Here is a 21,802-nt window from a genome sequence, read left to right as displayed (position 1 = left end):
GCCATGAATGATATCACTTTCCTGAGGCTAACACAGAAAGATAAAGACCAAATGTTGCTTGAAGGCGACCAAAACCCAGGACCATTCGCTGCCATGCTTTGTGCTGCAGTGATTCCAGACTACATGCTACTGGCTTGGCATGGTAAAGTGTCCTACCGTGGAGGACGAAATAAGCCCTCCTCAGAAACCTTCTGCAAAGGCTTTCAGAGTGCCTCCAGGAGAGCTTCATGGCGATGTTCCTGGAGGATTCCATTCCATCCCCAGACATGTTAACAGACTTTTCCAGTAGCTGTACTGGCCGCAAATGCATCCCAATTCTTCAGGGCAAATCAAACATTAAACACTATTGCTTTTAAACCCTGTACTGTAGTTACAAATGTGCACTCACCAGAGCTGCCTTCTCCAGCTTCAGGGTTGGGGATCCCGCCTTGGGAGGGTATTGGCTCCAGGGTGATGAAAAGATCCTGGCTGCCGGGAAGAACAGATTCACCACTTGCCTGCTGCGCATTCTCCTCCTCCTCTTCCTCATCCACAAAATCCTCCTCCCTGTTGTGTGAGACTCCCCCCTTGCAGGTGTCCACAGACAGTGGTGGGGTAGTGGTAGGGTCCCCCCCTAGAATGCCATGCAGCTGATCATAGAAGCGGCATGTATGGGAGTGACCTTTTGCCTCCTTTGCCTCCTTTTGCCTCCTTTGTCTTTTGGTAGGCTTGCCTGAATTCCTTAACTTTCACGTGGCACTGCTGTGTGTCCCTGTTGTGGCCTCTCTCCACCATGCCCTGTGCAATTTTGGCATATATATTAGCATTTCTTCTTTTGGTCGGAGTTCGGCCTGCACAGATTCTTCTCCCAGCAGTCAGATCCGGTGTCTCCCTTTCAGTCCATGCTGGAGCTCGTTTGTGATTCTGGGGAGACTGCATGGTCACCTGTGCTGCTGAGCTCGCCACGCTGACCAAACAGGAAAAGAAATTCAAAATTTCCCGGGGCTTTTTCTGTGTACCTAGCTAGTGCATTGGAGTTCAAAGTGCTGTCCAGAGTGGTAGCACTGGAGCACTCTGGGACAGCTCCCGGAGGCCAATACTGTCGACTTGCGTCCACACTTACCCAAATTCGACCCAGCAAGATAGATTTTAGCACTACTCCCCTCGCCCGGGAGGAGTACAGAAGTTGATTTTAAGAGCCCTTTAGGTCGACGGAACGGGGTTGGTTGTGTAGACGCATTCATTTTAAAATCGACCTATGTGCCTAAATTCGACCTAACCCCATAGTGTAGACCAGGGCTTAGGATAGTGGGCTTAGTCCTGCTCCTATAGAATTCAGCTGAAGTTTTATCATTGACTTCCATCAGATCAGGATTGGTCCTATTGATTTTAACTAGGCTCTCATTTAGTTTTATTTCTTTCTCCATTGTAAATATATTAGTGGTAATACCAGTAGATTTTATCCGTTTTAGTTTTATGTAAGTGGACATCCATTTTAGCTGAACATGTAACAAGTAGGGATGACTTTTCTGATATGATCTCTACCATGTTTCTCCACTTCAGAGAAGACTAGTATTGTAGAATATAAATGTTATTGTGTACTGCAGCAATACTTCTGCATATTATCCTCTTTTTCAACAAGAGCTGTGGATTCCTGTTGCTGTACTGCTGTCTGTAGCTTAGAAAAGTCAACATTATATGATTTTCCACGTCTTCCCCTCGTATTTTATTTTATATTTTGCATTCTGGTACCTAAGAATATTAGACATCTACAAATACTGATCTAACAAAAAACCTTTGTAAAACATTCAAGACGTTAAAGCCAGAGCCATTTGCAAGGCATCTTTCACCACACTTCCCCTTTCTTAATCTGTTTCAGAAAGCCTTAAGAATATAAGAATTTAGGAACTGCGGTACAGGATCAGAATTATGAAAATCTTGTCCTAACACTTAATAGTTAGAGATTGGCTTAAGCCCTAGAACATGAGGTTTTACGTCCTTTCCAAAACTTTTTTTTTGCATAGACTATTATAGCTTTTGATATTCCTATTATTCACATAAGTGTCCAATCACTCTTAGAATACAGATGCTGAATTTCTTGATATGAATTACGCACATGTTTCTAAAGAAAATAATTATAGGATTTGAGCTTTTGATTAGCAGTTATCTTTATTCAGAATTCCTGCTGATCTGCCTTGTGGCTATGTTAAGTTTTATGACATTGTGGGGTACAGGAAGGAGCTATGAAGTATATTTTCTCTCCAATATTGAGTTGTCTTTATTAGCTTTACATTTGGTAGTCCAATTAAAGAAGAAGTGTGAAACACACCTTAAAAAAAATTAAGTTCAGCGTAGTTACTTCTCAGAGGTTCTCAGAATCTTCTGTAGTTGGCTGCTGGTTTCTGTGGGAATTACCAAACCAGTTGAGCTAGAGTCCTGGCATGAAACCAAATGAAAAACACAGTTATTTTCACTGTAAACATGACTATAAAGCAGTAATATTTTTCTCAGATTCGTTTTGATGGTATAACGGAAGAAAATGAAATTGAAACACACTTTTTGTGATATTGTCATGGAAGAAAACGAAAAATAAACACAAAAATACATGGAGAGAAAAATCAGAGGATTTATATCTTGGTTAAATGGGCTGTCAGTTTAGCAAAGCTGCTAGATTTTTGTGGGAACTACCAAACCAGTTCAGTTAGCATTCTGGCATGATCCCAGGTGAAAATATAGTTTCTGCTTCTGCACACATGAAAGACGCATAAAATTCTTGTTCTTAGACTCATTGTGCTAATGGAAATAAAACATGGAGCTTGAAAAACATAAATGAATAATAAAAATAAGCAGTGATATTTGATCCTTTTTTATTCCTTCAGGCCTATTTTTAACATTTTTCAGTGATGCATGTCACTGTTAACTCATTATCAAGTATTTTGCTGAACGTGGACATCCTAGCTCTGCTCTTGGGATACATTTGGTTGCAAAAAGTGCTAGTTCAGCTTTGGCTTGCTAAAATAACTTACTAGTCATAGTGATCCCACCTCTATGTGCAGTACTGTACATATAACTGCATTCAATAAGGAGCAAATCAATTTTCACTTACTTTACAGTAAGTTTAATAAGCTTGTGAACATTGCCAGTTTGAAACTCATTGTTTATTGGGAGTGGGGAAAAGAGTAAGTATATTTACCAAAGCGTAAGATCAGCTGCTGCTTTATAGGGGCTCCTACTGGATACCAAATTATTTCATTCAGAGGCACATAGGGAACGAAGTTCAAAGAGAGGCTGTGTGCCACCAGTAGGCATGCCTCTGTGAGTAAAACAAGTAGGGTTTATTCTAATGGATGTCCTCTAGCTGGCTGACAAAAGTGCTAAAGGTGCTGCTGCTCTTTGGTGCCTGCTACAAAGTTAGCCACAGAACATTATTTTTCCATTTAATGTACCTCATGTTTTATATTATTTTTATGTTATTTGATCAGGTCTGGGATTGTTAGACTAGCGGATGGGATTCATGGAGCATTTAATCATCACAGTTCTAAACTAGGCAGTGGCATTTTATTTTTATTTGCACTGGTTGTGTGTAGTTTAACAAAGTTTTGGATCAGTTGCATATGTATACCTTTTCAAAAAGAAATTAGAAAATGTATTATGGTTAAGATTTAAAAAAAAGAAAAAGAAGCAAGTAGTAACACTAAAATGGAGCAATAACTATAATCTGTTAAACAGTACTGTAGAGCTGCTTGAAATGTAGGAGTAGGAGCATCTTTTATGGTAAAGTGAAGATATGGTAAATTAAGAGAGAATATGAATATTTTTCAGAATAGAAAAATCACTGATACGGTGAATTAAACACTAGTGAGCAATACATAAATAAGGCTATTTTTAGAAAACTTGTCTCCCATTTTACTTTTTTCCATTTTTTTCTTCATAAATGTTTGATCAGATTATTACAATTACTTTTGAAAAATCTAATTTGGTGATAGTCCCAGACTGACATACTAATGTCACCACATCCGTAGAGGGACATTACTAGTGTACTAAAGGATTTACTGCTCCAGTTGTACTTCCACTCAGAGGCATTGGGCCTAAATGATTTGACTAAGTTTTTGCACTTCATAAAGTTTCCCAATCTATTATACATGTGGCTGCTTGAATAATTGAATTCTAAATTATGACAGGCAGCTTTTGATTAATACTGATACATAGTTAGTTACATTTTTTTTCCTTTTATAAAAATTTCCCTCTGGTTTGCACACCTGTGGGCGTCTCATGGTTATGTTAACACTGCAGTTTCTGCATAACATCCCTAAGATTGCAGCTCTGGTAGGCATATACATGTGATTGCAGCAAGGTACACCCATGCTAGCTTTAATCTAGATGCAGTGGTGCGGGCTCCAGTGCGTGCTGTACAAGCCTGTCCAGAACCCTGGGTACGTACTTATGTTGCTAATCTGTGCTGCCGTGTCTTCACTGCTGTTTTAACGTGCTGAAAGCTACTGCGGGTTTGCCTAGCCAAGCTGCAGCTGCACGTCCGATTTGCTGTGTAGACAGACCTACAGAGAAATAAGTAAGGACTAAAAGTACAAAGATATTCTACAGAAAAAAACAATGGGATGCAACTTTTTTATGGAGCAGAGTATATGGATGTTTTGCAATGGTCACATGAATGGAGCTGAACATGCACTTGCTATCGGGTATAGTGCTCACTGTTGAACTTGTGACTAATCCTATTGACTTCAATAAAACTACTCTCAGGACTAGATCTAACAGTAGGGTTGGGCCCAGTTTCTTGAAGGCCTTGCATTTTATATTATTTTATTACCATAGTGCCTAGGAGGCACAGTCATCATGACCCAGGCCCCCATTGTGCTAGGCACTGTGCAAACACAAAACATAAAGATGATCTGTGCCCCAAAGAGCTTGCAATCTAAATACAAGATGAGCGACAACAGATGGTTACAGACAGACAGGTGAGTACAAAAAAATAAATAGTATTGGTCAGCATGATAGTGGTCTAAGCATACCAGCAGCCTGTTTTTGTAGCCATCATGGAAAAAGAGTTTTAAGGAGGTTTTTGAGGAGAATAATGAAGTGGCTTTGTAGATGTTTATGGAGAACTCCTTTCAAGTATGAGGGACAGCATGGAAGAAAGCACAAAAGTTCTTGTTTTGAAAATTTAACAAATGAGTGATATAGGCTGGCATCATGGGTTGATCGGAAGCAGGAATCAATATATTGATAGTGAATAAGAGATGATAGTTAAGGTAGGGATAGGCACAGAAGAGTCTTGAAAGTGAATGTTACAACACAAACATCTTACGTTTGATGTGATAAAGAAGGGGTAGCCAGTGGAAGGAGGCAATGACAGAGGTAACATGCTTAAAGCAGTGGGCTAGGATAATGATCTTAGTAGCAGCATTTTTAATGGCTCTGCAGGGTGAGATTGCATTTGTCAAGGCCAGAGAAAAGGTGTGAGATGGTGAGAACTTAGAGAAGAGTTTTAGCTCTGTGGATGGGTAAGAAAAGTTGTATCTTAGGGATGTTATGTGGAAAGAATTGCCAATATTTAGTCAGATCCTATTCATTTTGATCTTATTATTCCTTTGTTTCAGTTTTCTATCTTCATCACATATTCTGTTTTAAAATAATGTGTACAGTATCTCAATGCAGTCAATCCTGATGTTAAGGGAAGTGTATTGGAGTGTTTTCAGCTACAAATGCAGTGCCTTTGACAGTCTTTCAATTGTCAGTTTATTATGGTGGTTTGTTTTTTGTTGTGTTTACCTGGAGACAGAGTTCTTTGGCCTATGTCAGACAGGAGGTCAGACACTAGATTATCATAATGGTCCCTTTGGCCCTGAAATCTATGAACCTCTATCTCCAAGTCCTATAGCAGGCAAAGAGATTGAATTCACCGTAGTGTAGGGCTAAACATTGGCCTGTACTGTCCCTTCCCATCTTAAAGCCTATGAGAGTGAGCGAAGTTGCTCTTAATTGATCCCTAGTCATGTCAGGGTAGCACTTTTGCACCTCCCCCCCAAATAAACTGTGGGCTCATCTCCCTAATTTGGGAAATATCCTAGATTCTAAGGCAGTGGTGGGCAACCTGCGGCCAGCGGGCTGCATGCGGCCCATTAGGGTAATCTGATTGCGGGCTGTGAGATGTTTTGCTGACGTTGGCCGTCCGTTGACGTGGCCCCCCACAGCTCCCAGAGGTTGCGGTTCACTGTTCCCGGCCAATGGGAGCTGCAGGGACTTTTGTAATCGGCTCACTCCTGGGCATCTAGGGACCAGTTGGATGTTTCAGGCTGACATACTAACCTCCAGATATGAAGTAGGATGCATGGGTTGTGGAGTCCAACGCAACACCACATATGGAAATTGTGGCTTTTAAAAAATAAATGTTTGGCCCAGATGTGCCAGGACCCCCCCCTCCCTTTTCCTCCCCCCACCAGACCATCATGGAATTTTGGAGGTTTGAGGAATGTTCCTACAAAAGGTAGGAATGATGGGGAAAGACTCCCACTTAAGTTTGTAAAATAACTTTTTTTCAGGTCTGGGCTTTTATCAAAATAAAATGTTCTGATCGACCAGAAACAAACAAACAAAAAAAGCAAATTTCATTTTGTGGGAAATTTCCAGGTTTTTTTTTTTTTGTTCCACTGCCTTGAGAATTCAGAAGAGATGCTTTCCTGCTGCTCATGTGGGGAAAAGGTGCTTTTTATGCTCTTTCACCTCTCCCTACTTCTTGGATATCTACACAGTAATGGCATTTCGTCTTTAATACAGAAGCTGTTGACAGAATCAATTCATGATCCACTGCAAGTTGGGAGATTCATCTAAGTTCTCCCTTGAGAGCCACCCCCCCCCCACAATATTGAACTTATTGATTTAACAGACCTTTTAACAGGAATCACAGTCTATACAATGTAATATGTTGACATAATCTGGATCTTTTATTCCCTATGCTTAGATAATGCGGTAATATATGCTCTGGAAATTCCTAAGGTAGAAGTTTGATTAATTTTACTTCACTCTGAGCCAAATCCTGTACCCTGTGAAAGTCCAAGTAATGAAGAAAATGAGGTTTCTGCAGCAGATGGAGGGAGAAAGGAATCTCCCTCTCTTACCCTGCAGTGAACCACCAGCAGAGCTATTCTGCAGTCTTGCAGCTGGTGGAGCTTTGTGGTAGTTGTTCCCCTGTGCAAGGGAAGGGGAAATGTAGCTGATTGTTCCTCATATTTACAGAACTGTCAGCCTCTTTACATTATGTAAATGGAGAATACGGAGCACTGCTCTCTGCAACCTGCATCCTTTCATAGTGGAAACATGTTGCTGTTGCTATCTTCCGACTGAGAATATGTACCAGAGGAGAGTAGGAAGGACAGGATTTGCTGTTTAAAAATGAAATTTCAGTATGGTCAAGGTCACTCTAATAAAGCAGTACTATAACTGAAATATGTAAAAATTGGCTTAACGGCAGGAAGTGGGGAGAAGTGAATTAACAGCAGAGAGAGAGAAGTTTTACACTTCTCAGTCTCAGGATTTTTTGTTTAACTGGCTATATATGGTCATAGTGTAATTTCAAAAGTAGCCAGAAGAGAAGACTGAGTCGTGAGATGAGACAGTACTAGGGTCGAAAAAAAGAATTACAATGACAAAGTGGTTTGACTAGATTATACTAATAGGTTGATAAGTGACTTGTGATCAGTGTAGAGAAATGGAAAATAATAAGATTAGGGGCCAGAAATAATTATCTTGATTACCAAATGCAATATGAGACTAGAGACCATGAAGAAAAAATGTATGGGTGATAGATGATTAAGATAAAAACCTACAAAACAAATCAAAACCATTTTTACGTTTCATGTAAATTGAAAAAGGTAACTAGGAAACCGGGTATATTTACAGAAGCATGAACAATAAATTAGCAGACATTATTATTTTACTATTGAAATGCTACAACAGGGAACAACAAAAACGATTCATGGTTGTAAGAGAATTATTATAAAGTAAGAGAGGTAAGCCTTACTTGATTTTTGTTAATTTATTTGCATTGGGGGGGGGGGGAAGGGGTGTGTCTTCGAAGAACATTTTAGCGATAGAGATGACATTTAGGTTTATTGGTATATCCTGGATTTAAGTGGGTAGGAATCTGCTTATATATTTTTCTCCTGGCCCATGTTCCGTTGTTGACTGTGTTCTGAAATCATCATGCTTGCTATTGGGTAAAAATGGTTTCCATATTATTTTTATATTTTAAAGAACTGAAATGATCTTTGTTATGCCTCCATCAAGTAAAGGTTGTATCAGATTTCTGTTATTGTCTTGTTCTTCTTTTCAGCCCGAAAGTCCAAAAAGTTGGGAAAATTGAAAGGGATGCATGAGGAACAGCAACAACAGCAACAGCCGCCACCCCAAAGCCCAGAGGAAGGGACTACATATATTGCTCCAGTAAAAGAGCCATCTGTAAACACAGCACTCGTTCCTCACCTGTCTGCTATTTCACCAGCACTTGCTCCTTCACCCACTACGGTCCTTGAAAGCATTGAGCCTGAAATAGTGTATGCAGGATATGATAATTCAAAACCAGATACAGCAGAGCACCTGCTTTCCACTTTAAACCGCCTTGCTGGCAAGCAGATGGTTCAGGTGGTGAAGTGGGCAAAGATACTTCCAGGTAGGAATGTATTTTATTGTATGTGTTTTCTTTTGAAAATAGGATTTGTGGCTTAATATGCCATTTGCCCAACAGGTCTAGGTAAAATTAATCTTCTTTCATACATTTTAAAGATAGATAATATGATATTTTTGCAGGGGAGGAGGTGATAAATATTGTATCGCATCATTAATGTAATGACTGTTTCTTGTGTTTCTGATTGCAAATTAAAACTTTAAAGTCTTGTTGGTATTAGTAATAACCACCTAAATAAAATAAATGTTGGGTTGCTAGAACTAAGTTCTGCTTGGGACTGTATTGTTTAAAATGTGCAGACTAAGAATAGGTTTCAGTGCTATAATTGTTTCATTGAATATTTTGGAGAAATATAAACTGTTAGGGAAAGGTGAGCTTTTTTTCCAGTTTGAGCTTAAGGTGCTTCATATTACATTGCACCTGAATGTTGATTGTAGTTTGTGATTAATCATTTTGTTTTTCAGGATTTAGAAACTTGCCTCTCGAGGACCAAATTACTCTAATCCAGTACTCATGGATGTGTCTATCATCATTTGCCTTGAGCTGGAGATCATACAAACATACAAACAGCCAATTCCTCTATTTTGCTCCAGACCTGGTCTTCAATGAGTAAGTATCTATTAATTGGCCTTTTCAAAGTAAGATGGATAGAGTTCAGATATTGTAATATTTTTAAATATATACAAGGATTATGAAAAATTCTGCTAATCCCAATTTGAAATTAGATACAGAAAGTTGAGCAAGTGAAAACTTTCAACAAAGCTATATTACCTTCCTTCCAATTATTATATTATATTATTATTATTATTATATTCCTTCCAATTTTCTTTGTGTATGCAAGTGCATGTAGAAATGTTCCCAAAACAAGGATGTTATGTTGGCTTTGAAATATGACTGATATATAACCCAGATTAATAGAAAACAGTCTCTTTTGGTATCTACTATAGCTTGAAAGAATATCTAATTTCCAGAAAATGTGAATGTTTAAATTGCAAGTTTTTCTAAGCAGATTCAGATAATGGTTCTTTTGTTAACAGTATACAGCTGCTCAATGTGTTTTCATGACCATCATAATTGCCCTTCTTTGCAGTCATGAAAGAAGTCAAAATGTTTTTCTATAACGAAACATTCCTAGGTGTATGATGCAAAAAAAAAAAACAAAAAAACACTGAAGGAATTATTCCTTCCAAGCATGTGTATTCCTTCCTATTTTAAGTTAATATTTTAGTGCTGTTTACTTGCTGAATTAGTGATGTAATTTGTGTTTGTTTATTCAGAATGGTAGGGTCAGGAAATAAAAATAACCAGTCAAATTGGGATAGCATCACATGCTCATTCCAGAAGAGAGCTCTTTCTAAAAGTATGAAAGAGGAACAACCAATAGAACAGGAGGAGTGATGAGGGAAAAAAAACCAGGAAAAGAATGGACAAAAAATAGAAGCTTCCAACTCAGTTCACTAAACCATTCTGAACCATTTATCTTGGAGAGTGTGCTGCAAAATGTTATTGGTGTATTTCTGCATATGCCACTGTGCAGACAATTAACATTTTATGTACTTATTAATTATTGCTCTGTTTTGGCATCATCAGCCTGATCCAAAGCCCATTAAAGTCAATGAGAGTCTTTCCATTTACTTCAAAAGGCTTTGGACCCAGTCCCATAATGGTAAACGTTGTCAAAACAGGTTTGACTAAGGAGAAGGCGTTAGTCAATGAGAATGTGGTTAGAAATGTATTTTCAGCCTGTGTGCTGAAGAAATTGAATAGGGAATTCAAAACTTATATTAGTAGAAATGAATCCCACCTGCAAACAAAAATGTACTTGCATTTTACAGTGGGAAGTAATAGTAAAATTAGCATCAAACTCTAGCAGTTGCTCAAAAGTATGGATTGGATGAATGGTTTATAAGGTGGATAGAAAGCTGGCTATATCATTGGGCTCAACAGGTAGTGATCAATAACTCGATATCTAGTTGGCAGTCGGTATTAAGCGGAGTGCCCCAGGGGGTCAGTCCTGGGACCAGTTTTGTTCAACATCTTCATTAATTATCTGAATGATGGGATGGATTGCACACACAGCAAGTTCACGGATGACACTAAGCTGGGGGGAGAAGTAGATATGCTGGAGGGTAGGGATAGGGTCCCTAGTGACCTAGACAAATTGGAGGTTTGGGCCAAAAAGAAAACTGATGAGGTTCAACAAGGACAAGTGCAGAATCCTGCACTTAGAATGGAAGAATCCATGCACTGCTACAGGCTGGGGACCGACTGGCTAAGTGGCAGTCCTTGCACAAGAAATGAAGAAATAATATAATACCCAGCTCTAATATAGCCCTTTTCATCAGTAGATCTCTAAGTGCTTTACAAAACTATCATTGTCCCCATTTTACAGAAGGGAAACTGAGGCACAGGGCAGTGAAGTGACTTTCCCAAGGTCACCGAGCCCTATCTCTGGGAATGGAATCCAGGTTTGTTGACTACCAAGATCGTGCTCTGTCCAGTAGGACACACAGCTAGGCGGGTCCTTAGACGTTGACCTATCCTGCATTGGGGGGGGACGGGACACTTTGTTTTGATGAACAATTAATAACAAATAATTAAATGAATATAACTGAATAAAAAGGAGGTGGTGTCAATCCCAGAAAGTGTATAAGATGCATGAGTGAGTGAGGAACAAGGTATAGGATTATATACACACAAATGCATTTTTGTTCGATATAAGGTAAAATAACTAATATAATAAATTTATTGTTAGTTTTTAACAAATTGTTTTCTTTGACATTCAGCATATTATCTTTTCACTTTTTTCTTAAATACTGTGAGCAAAAGGAAGTTCTACATCTAAAAATGTTGGAAATGATGTGATATGGTGACTGTTTTCTGTGACTCATTTCTTATTACTCTGATGGCTGGCTTACAAGAAATGATTAGTCAATGAGAATCTCCGTTATTTATCTGTTAAGTACATCCTTTAATCATGAAAAATATATTCCACAAGCCCCTCCATGCCTATATTTGATTTGATTTCCATGTTAGGGTTACGCAGGACTAGAAATATTTGCCCACCTTCATCTGCCTCTGGTGCATGCCTGAATAAATGCACCATTTGTCTTTATGAATTATGCACATATTCCACCTCTTTGACTGTGCTTAGAGAACAAGATGTAAGCCGAGTGATAAAATGAAGATAAAATGCTTTTCAACTATGTCTCTTAATGTATTGTGGAAATTCCTAAAAACGTTAAAATTGGTATTAATTAAACCAATGCTATATATTTTGTTCATGTGTGCGCATATATACTACATGTACACTGCTTGAATGTGTATATTACACAGCACAGGGGTCACCATTAAAAGTGAATATTTATAGAACATTACTTCATCAGAATTATTTTCCACTGTAAATCTAGTGAAACATTGTGCTATATGTGGTACAGCTTAGTGGTTACTATTGGTAAATGTTGACTTAAATGGAAATCATTGTATTTGTAATATGTAGAGAGAATAAATGATGCGTGCGGTGCAGTATCAGTAGCATGCCTTTCAGCTGGCCATAGTACTTACGAGTAGTGAAGCTATTATGATGCATTTTCCCACCATAGACGAGAGGTCACATTTTCAAAAGCACCCAAGTGACTTAGGGGCTAGATCCACAAAGGGAGTCAGCCTGACGCTGCTGAGCTGCTTGGCACCCTAGCTCACGGTATGCCCCAGCAGCATTCTTGAAATATGCATTCCACCCCCTATCTCACCTGCAGGGCCCAATCTGGTAGCCATTCTGAGAGCACACCTACTCGGGGCAGGGGGGAACATCTCCAATAAATAAATAAAAATTATTTCTAGTGAGTAGTAATCCCTTTAGTCTTTGGCTTCAGACAATATATCACACTGTTAGCCATTGTTCTGAGTGGTTGTGAAATATTTTTGCATTATATAAATTTAACTCTTGTCCATATAAAAAACAATACATTCATTTCCATAAACAAAGCTCAGGCCTCAATCTAAAGCAGAACACTAAATTTCAATAAACTATAACTTAATTTTGTATAGCATCCTTTGTACTAAACGCTTTGTGGCTCCCACAATTGCAAAGTGAAGTAAGAGAGGAATTAGAAGTATTTTTCAGATGAGATTTGAAAATGGATAGTGAGCAGATGAAGTGGAGTGATGCAGAAAAGCTTGTTTCAGATTTCAGGAGCTGCCAAGGTAGCTCTTGAACTAACAGTGACAAGATTATGTGACTGAGCAGAGGATTTGGCAATACTAAGGAACTTCAGAATTTTTAAATTAAAAGCTAGTAAATAGGAATTTAACTGTAGCTATGATTTTATTTTAAATCTGAATTTTATTAATTTTACATATTTTCTTAGTAAACAGAACATACATTGTCTTTTTATTACGTCCCTAACATCCTCTCACAGAATACTCGTGGAACCTGAGACCATTAGGATTAGTGTTGCATAACATGCTGTAAGAATACAACTACCTCTGTGTGACCTTTAGATGTTGAAGCCTATAATTCTTCCTGGTATTTTGATTTCTATAGTAACAGTAAGGAGGATAAATGCAACTAAATAAGACGCATATTTAAGAGCGCCAGAGATGTTTTGACTATACATATTTTGGAGGACAAAAGATGATTCCTTAGATTTTGAATGTCTATCAAAGTGTTTAAACAATTACTATTCCATTCAGCATTTTGCATGGGGTTGAATATAACCCTGACAGTAGTGATACTAGTCTAGATTTCAAGCTATTAATCCAATAGTGTCTAATTTTAGGACAATCTTGTAATCTTTTAAATCTAATAGTCATTAAGTCCCCTTTTCTTTCCTTTATTGTCTAGACACTTCTCGTTATCAGTTTGATAATATTCATACTTTGCTAATAAAAGGCTAAACCTGTGATCACTGATCTGTTAGAAAATCAGCAAGCATGTTTCTGTCCATATTTATGTGCTTGCATATATCTCCTGTCAAGAGAGGACTTGAGCTCATGAAATCTGAACCGTCGGTGCAATGAGAAGTGGGTGTGGACATGCACAGCTTTATCAGTGACATTTGTATACATGTTAATTCTTTACTTTCCTTAAAGATCAGTTCAGGCCACTTTCTGAGATGAAGTGAGCTGTAGCTCACGAAAGCTTATGCTCAAATAAATTTGTTAGTCTCTAAGGTGCCACAAGTACTCCTTTGCTTTCTGAGATAAGTGTATCAAAGCATTTAGTTTTGTATAGTGTACAAAAAACAGTGTCATTCTCATGGAGTACACAAAAAGGAAACCTGCAGATTTATATCTGATACTGCTATAAAAATGCAACAAGCAGCAGTTGCTCTGTAGGTTTTATTTCACTGGATGGTCTTCGAGAATAGTTATTGGTCAAGCAAAGCAAGGCCCTGCACTCAACTAGAAGACATTTCTGTGGTTGTCTTTCTGTTTGTCTGTAAATGCAGTAACTTTTGAATGCCACCGCCGATTGATTCCAAATTTCACAGAATGTTCTAGACATCAATGAGCAGAAAACCTTACTGATTTCAGGGGAAAAACCAGAAAGGGGAAAATGAGGGCACACATGGAGCCCTTGGCCTCTGGTTAGCAGAGCCAGCAGCTTCAACCAGGTCTGTAACTGCCTACAGATCAAAGAACTGGTGATGGCAGCCACAAGCACTTTCCAGCATAATAGTTATCAGATGATTCCCCCAGATCATCTTTGTCCATTTACCCAGTAGAGTTTAAAATGTTGACACATTAAATGACTTCTCTCCTAGGCAGAAAGAAAAGAAATAGGAATGGTGGGGGGAGAGGGGTATGCACAGAGCCCCTGGCACGGCTTGAGTGAGGATTGAGGGGCTGCCATGGGGAGGAGGGAAAAGCAAGACCCTCTTTAAGGCAGCCCAAGGGTCTTCGTTCCGCTGCCTGCCCAGGCAAAACCTCCTTATCTTTGAGGCTGTTTGGAGTGAGGGGGAGAAAATTGTTTTTCTTCACTACTGAACAGGAGAGTGTAACCAGTACTTTTGCCACTTTGGGAGACTGTGTGTAGTTGTGTGATGGACATGTAAATGGATACAAAATGCTGTTTTACTGACTATATACCCTAGGGGAGCCAGTATGCATTGTGATGTTCAGGGGCACATTTCTATTATTATTGAATGTAGCACTGCAAAAGTAAAAGTTTGGATAAGAAGAAAATATTTGTGTAATTTTATTTTTAATGTGGAACCTTTACCATAGTAGAATATAAACTGAAGGGAAGATTAGTGCTTTCATGTCTTCTACTTCGATTCCCATTAACTGCATACTTAATTGTTACTTATGTCAGACATTTGATTTTATTAGTCATATGCATGCTTTTATTATCACAAATTTTTAGGTTTAAATAATTGGATTATTTTAATTATTTTAATGTGAATCCTAATGTGAGTTTTATCAGATTTAATATGCTTTAAAAATGGAAAGTGATGTGATGTTACATATAAATTGATGTGATCCTTAGCAGTTCTTAGCACTGTAGAACAAATATCTTTACCTTCTCCAGGGGGAAACTTAATGTATTATTAATATGGTGGTATAACCGTACTACATTGAAGACAGATTCATTTAAAATCAGGGGAATGTATTTTTTTTCCTATAGTCCATGGCTGATCGTGGCTTAAAGTCACAGCCCATGCTGGATGGGTATGAAGGGGCTATGCTGCAACAAAGCCCAGGAATTTTAGCTGGCTGTTCCAGAAGACTTCCTGGGAGAGCACCTTCCATATGGAACTCCACTATTTTGGAAGAGGGTACAGCATTCCTTTCCACTCACAGAGACTGGTGCTGCTGGCAATGCTAGCCATGTGTAAAGTCTGGACACCTCAGTCCCACTCTGGCTGGCCCTTCCACTGCACCAGCAGTTGCTGACAGTGGGCTGTGCTTCCCCTCCTTTTCATAAAAACAGAAGCCTGAACGTGAAGGGGTCGGTCCTAGGGCCGGTTTTGTTCAATATCTTCATAAATGATCTGGAGGATGGTGTAGATTGCACTCTCAGAAAATTTGCGGATGATACTAAACTGGGAGGAGTGGTAGATACGCTGGAGGGGAGGGATAGGATACAGAAGGACCTAGACAAATTGGAGGATTGGACCAAAAGAAATCTGATGAGGTTCAATAAGGTTAAGTGCAGGGTCCTGCACTTAGGACGAAAGAATCCAATGCACCACTACAGACTAGGGGCCGAATGGCTAGGCAGCAGTTCTGCGGAAAAGGACCTAGGGGTGACAGTGGATGAGAAGCTGGATATGAGTCAGCAGTGTGCCCTTGTTGCCAAGAAGGCCAATGGCATTTTGGGATGTATAAGTAGGGGCATAGCGAGCAGATCGAGGGGCGTGATCGTTCCCCTCTATTCGACATTGGTGAGGCCTCATCTGGAGTACTGTGTCCAGTTTTGGGCCCCACACTACAAGAAGGATGTGGATAAATTGGAGAGAGTCCAGCGAAGGGCAACAAAAATGATTAGGGGTCTGGAACACATGACTTATGAGGAGAGGCTGAGGGAACTGGGATTGTTTAGTCTGCAGAAGAGAAGAATGAGGGGGGATTTGATAGCTGCTTTCAACTACCTGAAAGGGGGTTCCAAAGAGGATGGCTCTAGACTGTTCTCAATGGTAGCAGATGACAGAACGAGGAGTAATGGTCTCAAGTTGCAGTGGGGGAGGTTTAGATTGGATATTAGGAAAAACTTTTTCACTATGAGGGTGGTGAAACACTGGAATGCGTTACCTAGGGAGGTGGTAGAATCTCCTTCCTTAGAGGTTTTTAAGGTCAGGCTTGACAAAGCCCTGGCTGGGATGATTTAACTGGGAATTGGTCCTGCTTCGAGCAGGGGGTTGGACTAGATGACCTTCTGGGGTCCCTTCCAACCCTGATATTCTATGATTCTATTGTAAAAGTCATTATTTTAAAGCACTTATCTTCATTTTGCCCAAGCAATGTCCATTTCCATTAAAATAGTAGCAGAAAAGGCAACTGGCAGTCAGCAGCTGGAATTAACAAGCATTCTAACTCTTCAGCAGCTGCCTGCTACTCCTTTTTTATTTGCATAGAAACAGACATTTGATTGGTGAACACAATCCCATGCGCAAGTGGTTCAGAATAATAACTAGTTTAAGAATTTTACCTTCTTTTGAGCCAAGCAAGAGGTTGCTGATCTTATGTCTATTTCCTTGAAAACTAGAGGAGGAACAGCAGCCAGCAATTCATTTGGTAATTTCTGTTACAGGGTTAGGAGCTGAAATTCTTGTTTTCCAAAGAACTATAGGCTGCTGCCAGTTTCTCCGATAGGCATGTGGTTTCAGGGAGGGCACTTAACTGAGACCTTAAGGTAGCTGTGATTCGCTGTGAATGTGTGTTCTTGGGGCTCATTCTCCAGGTTTGTCAGAAGGGCTTTCTCGGGAGAGAACCCTAATTTTTAGAATTCACTCACTTAACTTCAAGTACAATGCCAAGCCTATTCATTTAGCTTAGAGGGCTTGTTGTTGTTTACTTTATTCACACAATCTGGGTATGAATTTATTCCTGGTAATAACAGTGTAATGGGCCAGATTTTTAAAAGCACACTTGCACTTTTGCATATATGAAGTTCAGGCACACCTAAAATTGGCTGTGCACTTTTCCCTGCACACCTTGGAAAATCTGGCCTTGTATTTAAGACCTTTGTGGGCTACTGGTTCAATTTATGTTTACATTTTTTGTAAATAGCACCTTGTTATCATTATAAGCACTGCATAGATTACCAAAGTTGTTATTTTAGAGTACTAGGAGAAAAGCATATATTACACTAATATGTTGCTTATACACATATACAAACAGAGTGTTTTGTAGATAAATAAGATATTGTCCCTGACCCAAAATGTTTAAATTTAGTTATAACACCACCAGAGATAGCAGCATACAGTGTGTAGGGGGAGGTGGGAGGACACAGCTTACACTAATAAGATCGTGTATTTACTTAGGTTTGTACATACACATGTTGGTTCCTTTGCTTGTGTTAAATATTTTCTTTGTTTATAAACAAAAGTTCTGACTGGTGACAGCTTCTTCCGAATATTTACATTTAAGTGGCCAAACCAATAATTTTACAGTAAAGGGACTGGGGTGGAAAAGGAAAATAAAGTAATAGGTACCTGCTTGCATCAGCATCATTTGTAAGAAAGAAAAAACTGGAACTCATTCATGCAAGAGAATGAAACACATATGCAGGGATTTTAAAGCTGCAATTTTAATAACTTAAAGTTAAAAAGCGGGGGAGGGAGTGGAGGGACTAACTCCTATAAAATACCAGGTATTTTCTTGGACCCAAGACAATGTAAAATGGCCTCCATGCCAAATAACCTATATTCAGGGTTGGGCCTTGCAGCCCAACCCCTACCATTGAACCCACCTCTGAATTCTCTCATTTGACTGCTTCTTCAGGTCCTTCTCACTGCTGCATGGTCCAGGTCCGAAACTTTAGTGTCCTCAGCTCTGCTGCTGTTCTGAAAAACAGCATTAATTCAGCTGTAAATAGTTCATAGCTTTATTCTGCTATCAGCTCTCAAACTTCCCTCCGCCTATAGGGGTAGAAGCTCATTCCACAAGAGCTCTTGCAACAATCATAGCACCTCTTCAGGACATACCCCTCCGAGACATTATGCCCTGGTGCAGGACTTGGCTGCTGATGCCTTTTTTGGGATAGCAGTTCTCTGCTCAACTCTACCATCCTCATTCCTTCCTCCTATTTAAGTGCTTCTTGTCAGTTGCCCACAGTGGAATACAGCAGGGACCGTCCCTCGAAAAAGAAGAGGAGGTTACTTACCTGTAACTGGAGGTTCTTTGAGATTTGTGGTCCCTATCTGTATTCCACTTCCCACCCTCTTTCCCTGCTGGTTCAGATCTTATCTTATGAGAAGGAACTGAAGAGGCCATCAGTCCACTCTGCCCTTTATCGCCCTGGTAGGAGGCACGAGGTGAGCCAGAGTGCTTGCCTGGACCAACAGACACTACTTTCAAATTCTCTGACTCCGGGTGCCTGGTGTGCATGTGTAACCCACGGTGGAATTCCAAATGTTGACCAAATAATTTTTTTTCAATACTTTTAGAGTAGAGCAGAGGTAGGCAACCTATGGCACGTGTGCCAAAAGCAGCACGCAAGCTGATTTTCAGTGGCACTCACACTGCCTGGGTCCTGGACACCGGTCTGGGGGGCTCTGCGTTTTAATTTAATTTTAAATGAAGCTTCTTAAACATTTTAAAAACCTTACTTACTTTACATACAACAATAGTTTAGTTATATATTATAGACTTATCGAAAGAGACCTTCTAAAAACTTTAAAATGTATTACTGGCACGCGAAACCTTAAATTAGAGTGAATAGATGAAGACTCGGCACACCACTTCTGAAAGGTTGCTGACCCCTGGACTAGAGGATCTGCCTTTATTGTTTAGTTTCTGCTTTGGATAGAAATTCCATATTTGAATAATACGAATATGGCAGTAGGAATGTACTACTGTCCTCCTGACCGGGGTGGTGATGGGGATTGTAAAATGCTCTGGAAGATTAGGGAAGCTATAAAAGTAGAAAACTCAATAGTGGGGATTTCAACTATCCCCATATTGATTGGATGCATCAGGATGCAGAGATAAAGGATGCAGAGATAAAGTTTCTACAAACCATAAATGACTGCTTCTTGGAGCAGCTCGTGCTGGAACCTAGAAAAGGAGAGGCAATTCTTGATTTGGTCCTAAGTGGAGCACAGGATCTGGTCCAAGAGGTGAATATAGCTGAACCTCTTGGTTATAGTGATCAGAATGTAATTAAATTTAACATCCTTGTGGGAGCTGAGGGGAAAGTAATAAAGAAGCCCACCACAGTAGCATTTAACTTCAGAACTACCCAAAATTACTGCTGGGGGAATTCCATAGCAAAAGATTAAAAATTTTACACAAAGTATTTTAAAATTCTGCGTATTTTATTTGTCAAAATAACATAATATAATCATGCCAGTTTCAGTTATTTTAGTAATTTATTTCAAAACACCCATCAACAAGTATGTCTGTAACAATACAGACAACAAAAAAGATTCAGGAATTGTTTTGACAAATAGATTCTTTACTAGGCATATTAATACAGAATTTTTGAGTAACATTTCTGTGTTGTAGTTTAAATGAATTATATTTCCCACACCCTCAGAAGCAGTGCAAAGGCTGGGAGGAATCAGGGGTATGGAGGAGCTAAGGGAGAGGGAAATAATTGCTGGGAAGGAGGTAAGGAGTGAACCTGGAGGGTTTTTGGGTATGGGTGGGAGAGTATGGAACAGGGTTTTTTTGGCAGAGTGCAGGATTGTTCTGGCTGACCTCTAGCCTCTCCCATTCAGTCAGGCACATCTGTCCCTGTCCCGCTGTGTCCCTGCACCCCCACACCCCATTCAGCCAGACATATCTGCACATGTCCCCATATGGTCCTGCAACCCCACTCCCATTCAGCCACTTGCTCAATGTTGTCACCCCAATAACTCCTATGCTCCCATGACTAGACCTTCTGAACCCCAGAGTGTGTGATTCCGCCCCCCCCAGCAACCCTGTGTGCCCTGCTCTGTCCATCACCCCTATATCCTTTGCCTTCTCACCTGGCCCCATGGACAGGGCTCTGTGAGGAAGGCAGCTTCTACCTCCTTCTCCACGACTGGCTGCTCTGGCCCTAGCGCCAACTGCCCTCTTTTCTGGTGCCACATCAGCCCCTGGTAGGTGAAAGGTGTAAATGCAATGTTACCCCTCTCGTGGCTTCCCTTCGCCTTCCTGTCAGAATCAATTATTCTACGGGGAGGGATCTGTGAGGGACATTAATTCTGCGTTTGCGCAATAACGCAGAATTCCCCCAGGAGTAAAAAATGAGGAAGCTAGTTAAACAGAAATTAAAAGGTGCAGTCACAAAAGTGAGAGAGCCTGCAAGCTGCATGGAAACTTTTAAAAAACAGCATAATAGAGACTCACATTAAATGTATGCCCCAAATTAAAAAACATAGTAAGAGGACCAAAAAAGTGCCACCATGGCTAAACAACCAAGTAAAAGAAGCACTTAGCGACAAAAAGGCATCCTTTAAAAACTGTATCCAGTACCTGTCCCAGATCTGAAGAATTGCTCCGGCTATCTCGAGAGCTTATCTCTCTCACCAACAGAAATTGGTCCAATAAAATATATTATCTTACCCACATTGTTTCTCTATTTGGCAACTAGTTTTTTGTGCAACATTATCCTCAGCTTATCTACGTTACATCATCTGCAAGTAATTCCTGGAAGTAAACTAAATAAGTCTGTATCTGCGCACAGTGTGGATAGGAGACTAGATGAATAATAACAATCATGAATAATCGAGATCGCAACTAGTAAATGCCTCTCCTTTAAGCAAACATACATCAATAAAAGAAAAACACCAATGACAGAACCAGAAAGAATATGTAAAAAAAACCAAAACCAACAACCCCAAAACAAAAAACAACTGTAACAATATGTATGCTTAGAATCCGATCATTTTTATGCTAATAAAGGTACAAACTGTTTCAATACACTCTTTGGTGTTGACTAGGCCAAACAGGCAAATGTCTGACAGACACATGGGATGGGTTTAAATGAGTATTAATTACACCTTGGGGAGGAGCACTACGCTGCCCTTTTCATGCTTTCAAATACTAAGCATTTAATTGGTTCCAACGCAGATCACAGGACTTTAACCACAAACCAAACAATAACTCAGAAGAGAGTCTACCCTGGACTTAGTTCTGTTCTAACACCCCCCGCCCTGCCAAAGGACACACCAGGGGGATGGAGTGTCAGAGGCTGGGAGCTGGGACGTAGCATCATAAGCCTCACAGCTTCTAATCTTCAACTAAGGGAACGGAGGGTGGAGCAGCTAACTGGAGAGTAGAGGTACATCTACCCTGCAAAGACAAACCCATGACACCAAATCTCAGAGCCCAGGTCAATTGACTTGGGCTTGCAGGACTTGTGCTGTGAGGCTAAAAATAGCAGTGTAGATATCTGGACTGGAGCCTGGGCTCCAAAACCCTTCCTCCTTACCAGGTTTGAGGCTGCAGCCTGAGCAGGAACATCTA

At 39.9% G+C, this 21,802-nt stretch overlaps 1 protein-coding gene across 4 annotated transcripts in view; it reads left to right on the top strand.

Annotated features, from left to right (window-relative positions):
• NR3C2 (nuclear receptor subfamily 3 group C member 2) overlaps nt 1-21,802 on the top strand; it is a 275,839-nt gene that overhangs the window by 228,567 nt on the left and 25,470 nt on the right. For all 4 annotated transcript variants that reach the window (XM_084626273.1, XM_084626274.1, XM_084626271.1 and 1 more), the window contains exons 5-6: nt 8,327-8,662; nt 9,142-9,286. In XM_084626273.1, the coding sequence (XP_084482399.1) occupies nt 8,327-8,662; nt 9,142-9,286 (481 nt within the window). The remainder of the gene's footprint in view (nt 1-8,326; nt 8,663-9,141; nt 9,287-21,802) is intronic.

This window comes from Lepidochelys olivacea (assembly GCF_965140295.1).
Source record: "Lepidochelys olivacea isolate rLepOli2 genome assembly, chromosome: 4".
NCBI classification, from domain to species: domain Eukaryota; kingdom Metazoa; phylum Chordata; order Testudines; family Cheloniidae; genus Lepidochelys; species Lepidochelys olivacea.
The sequence above is the reverse complement of the archived record's forward strand: the minus strand, read 5'-3'. Positions and strand labels throughout refer to the sequence as shown.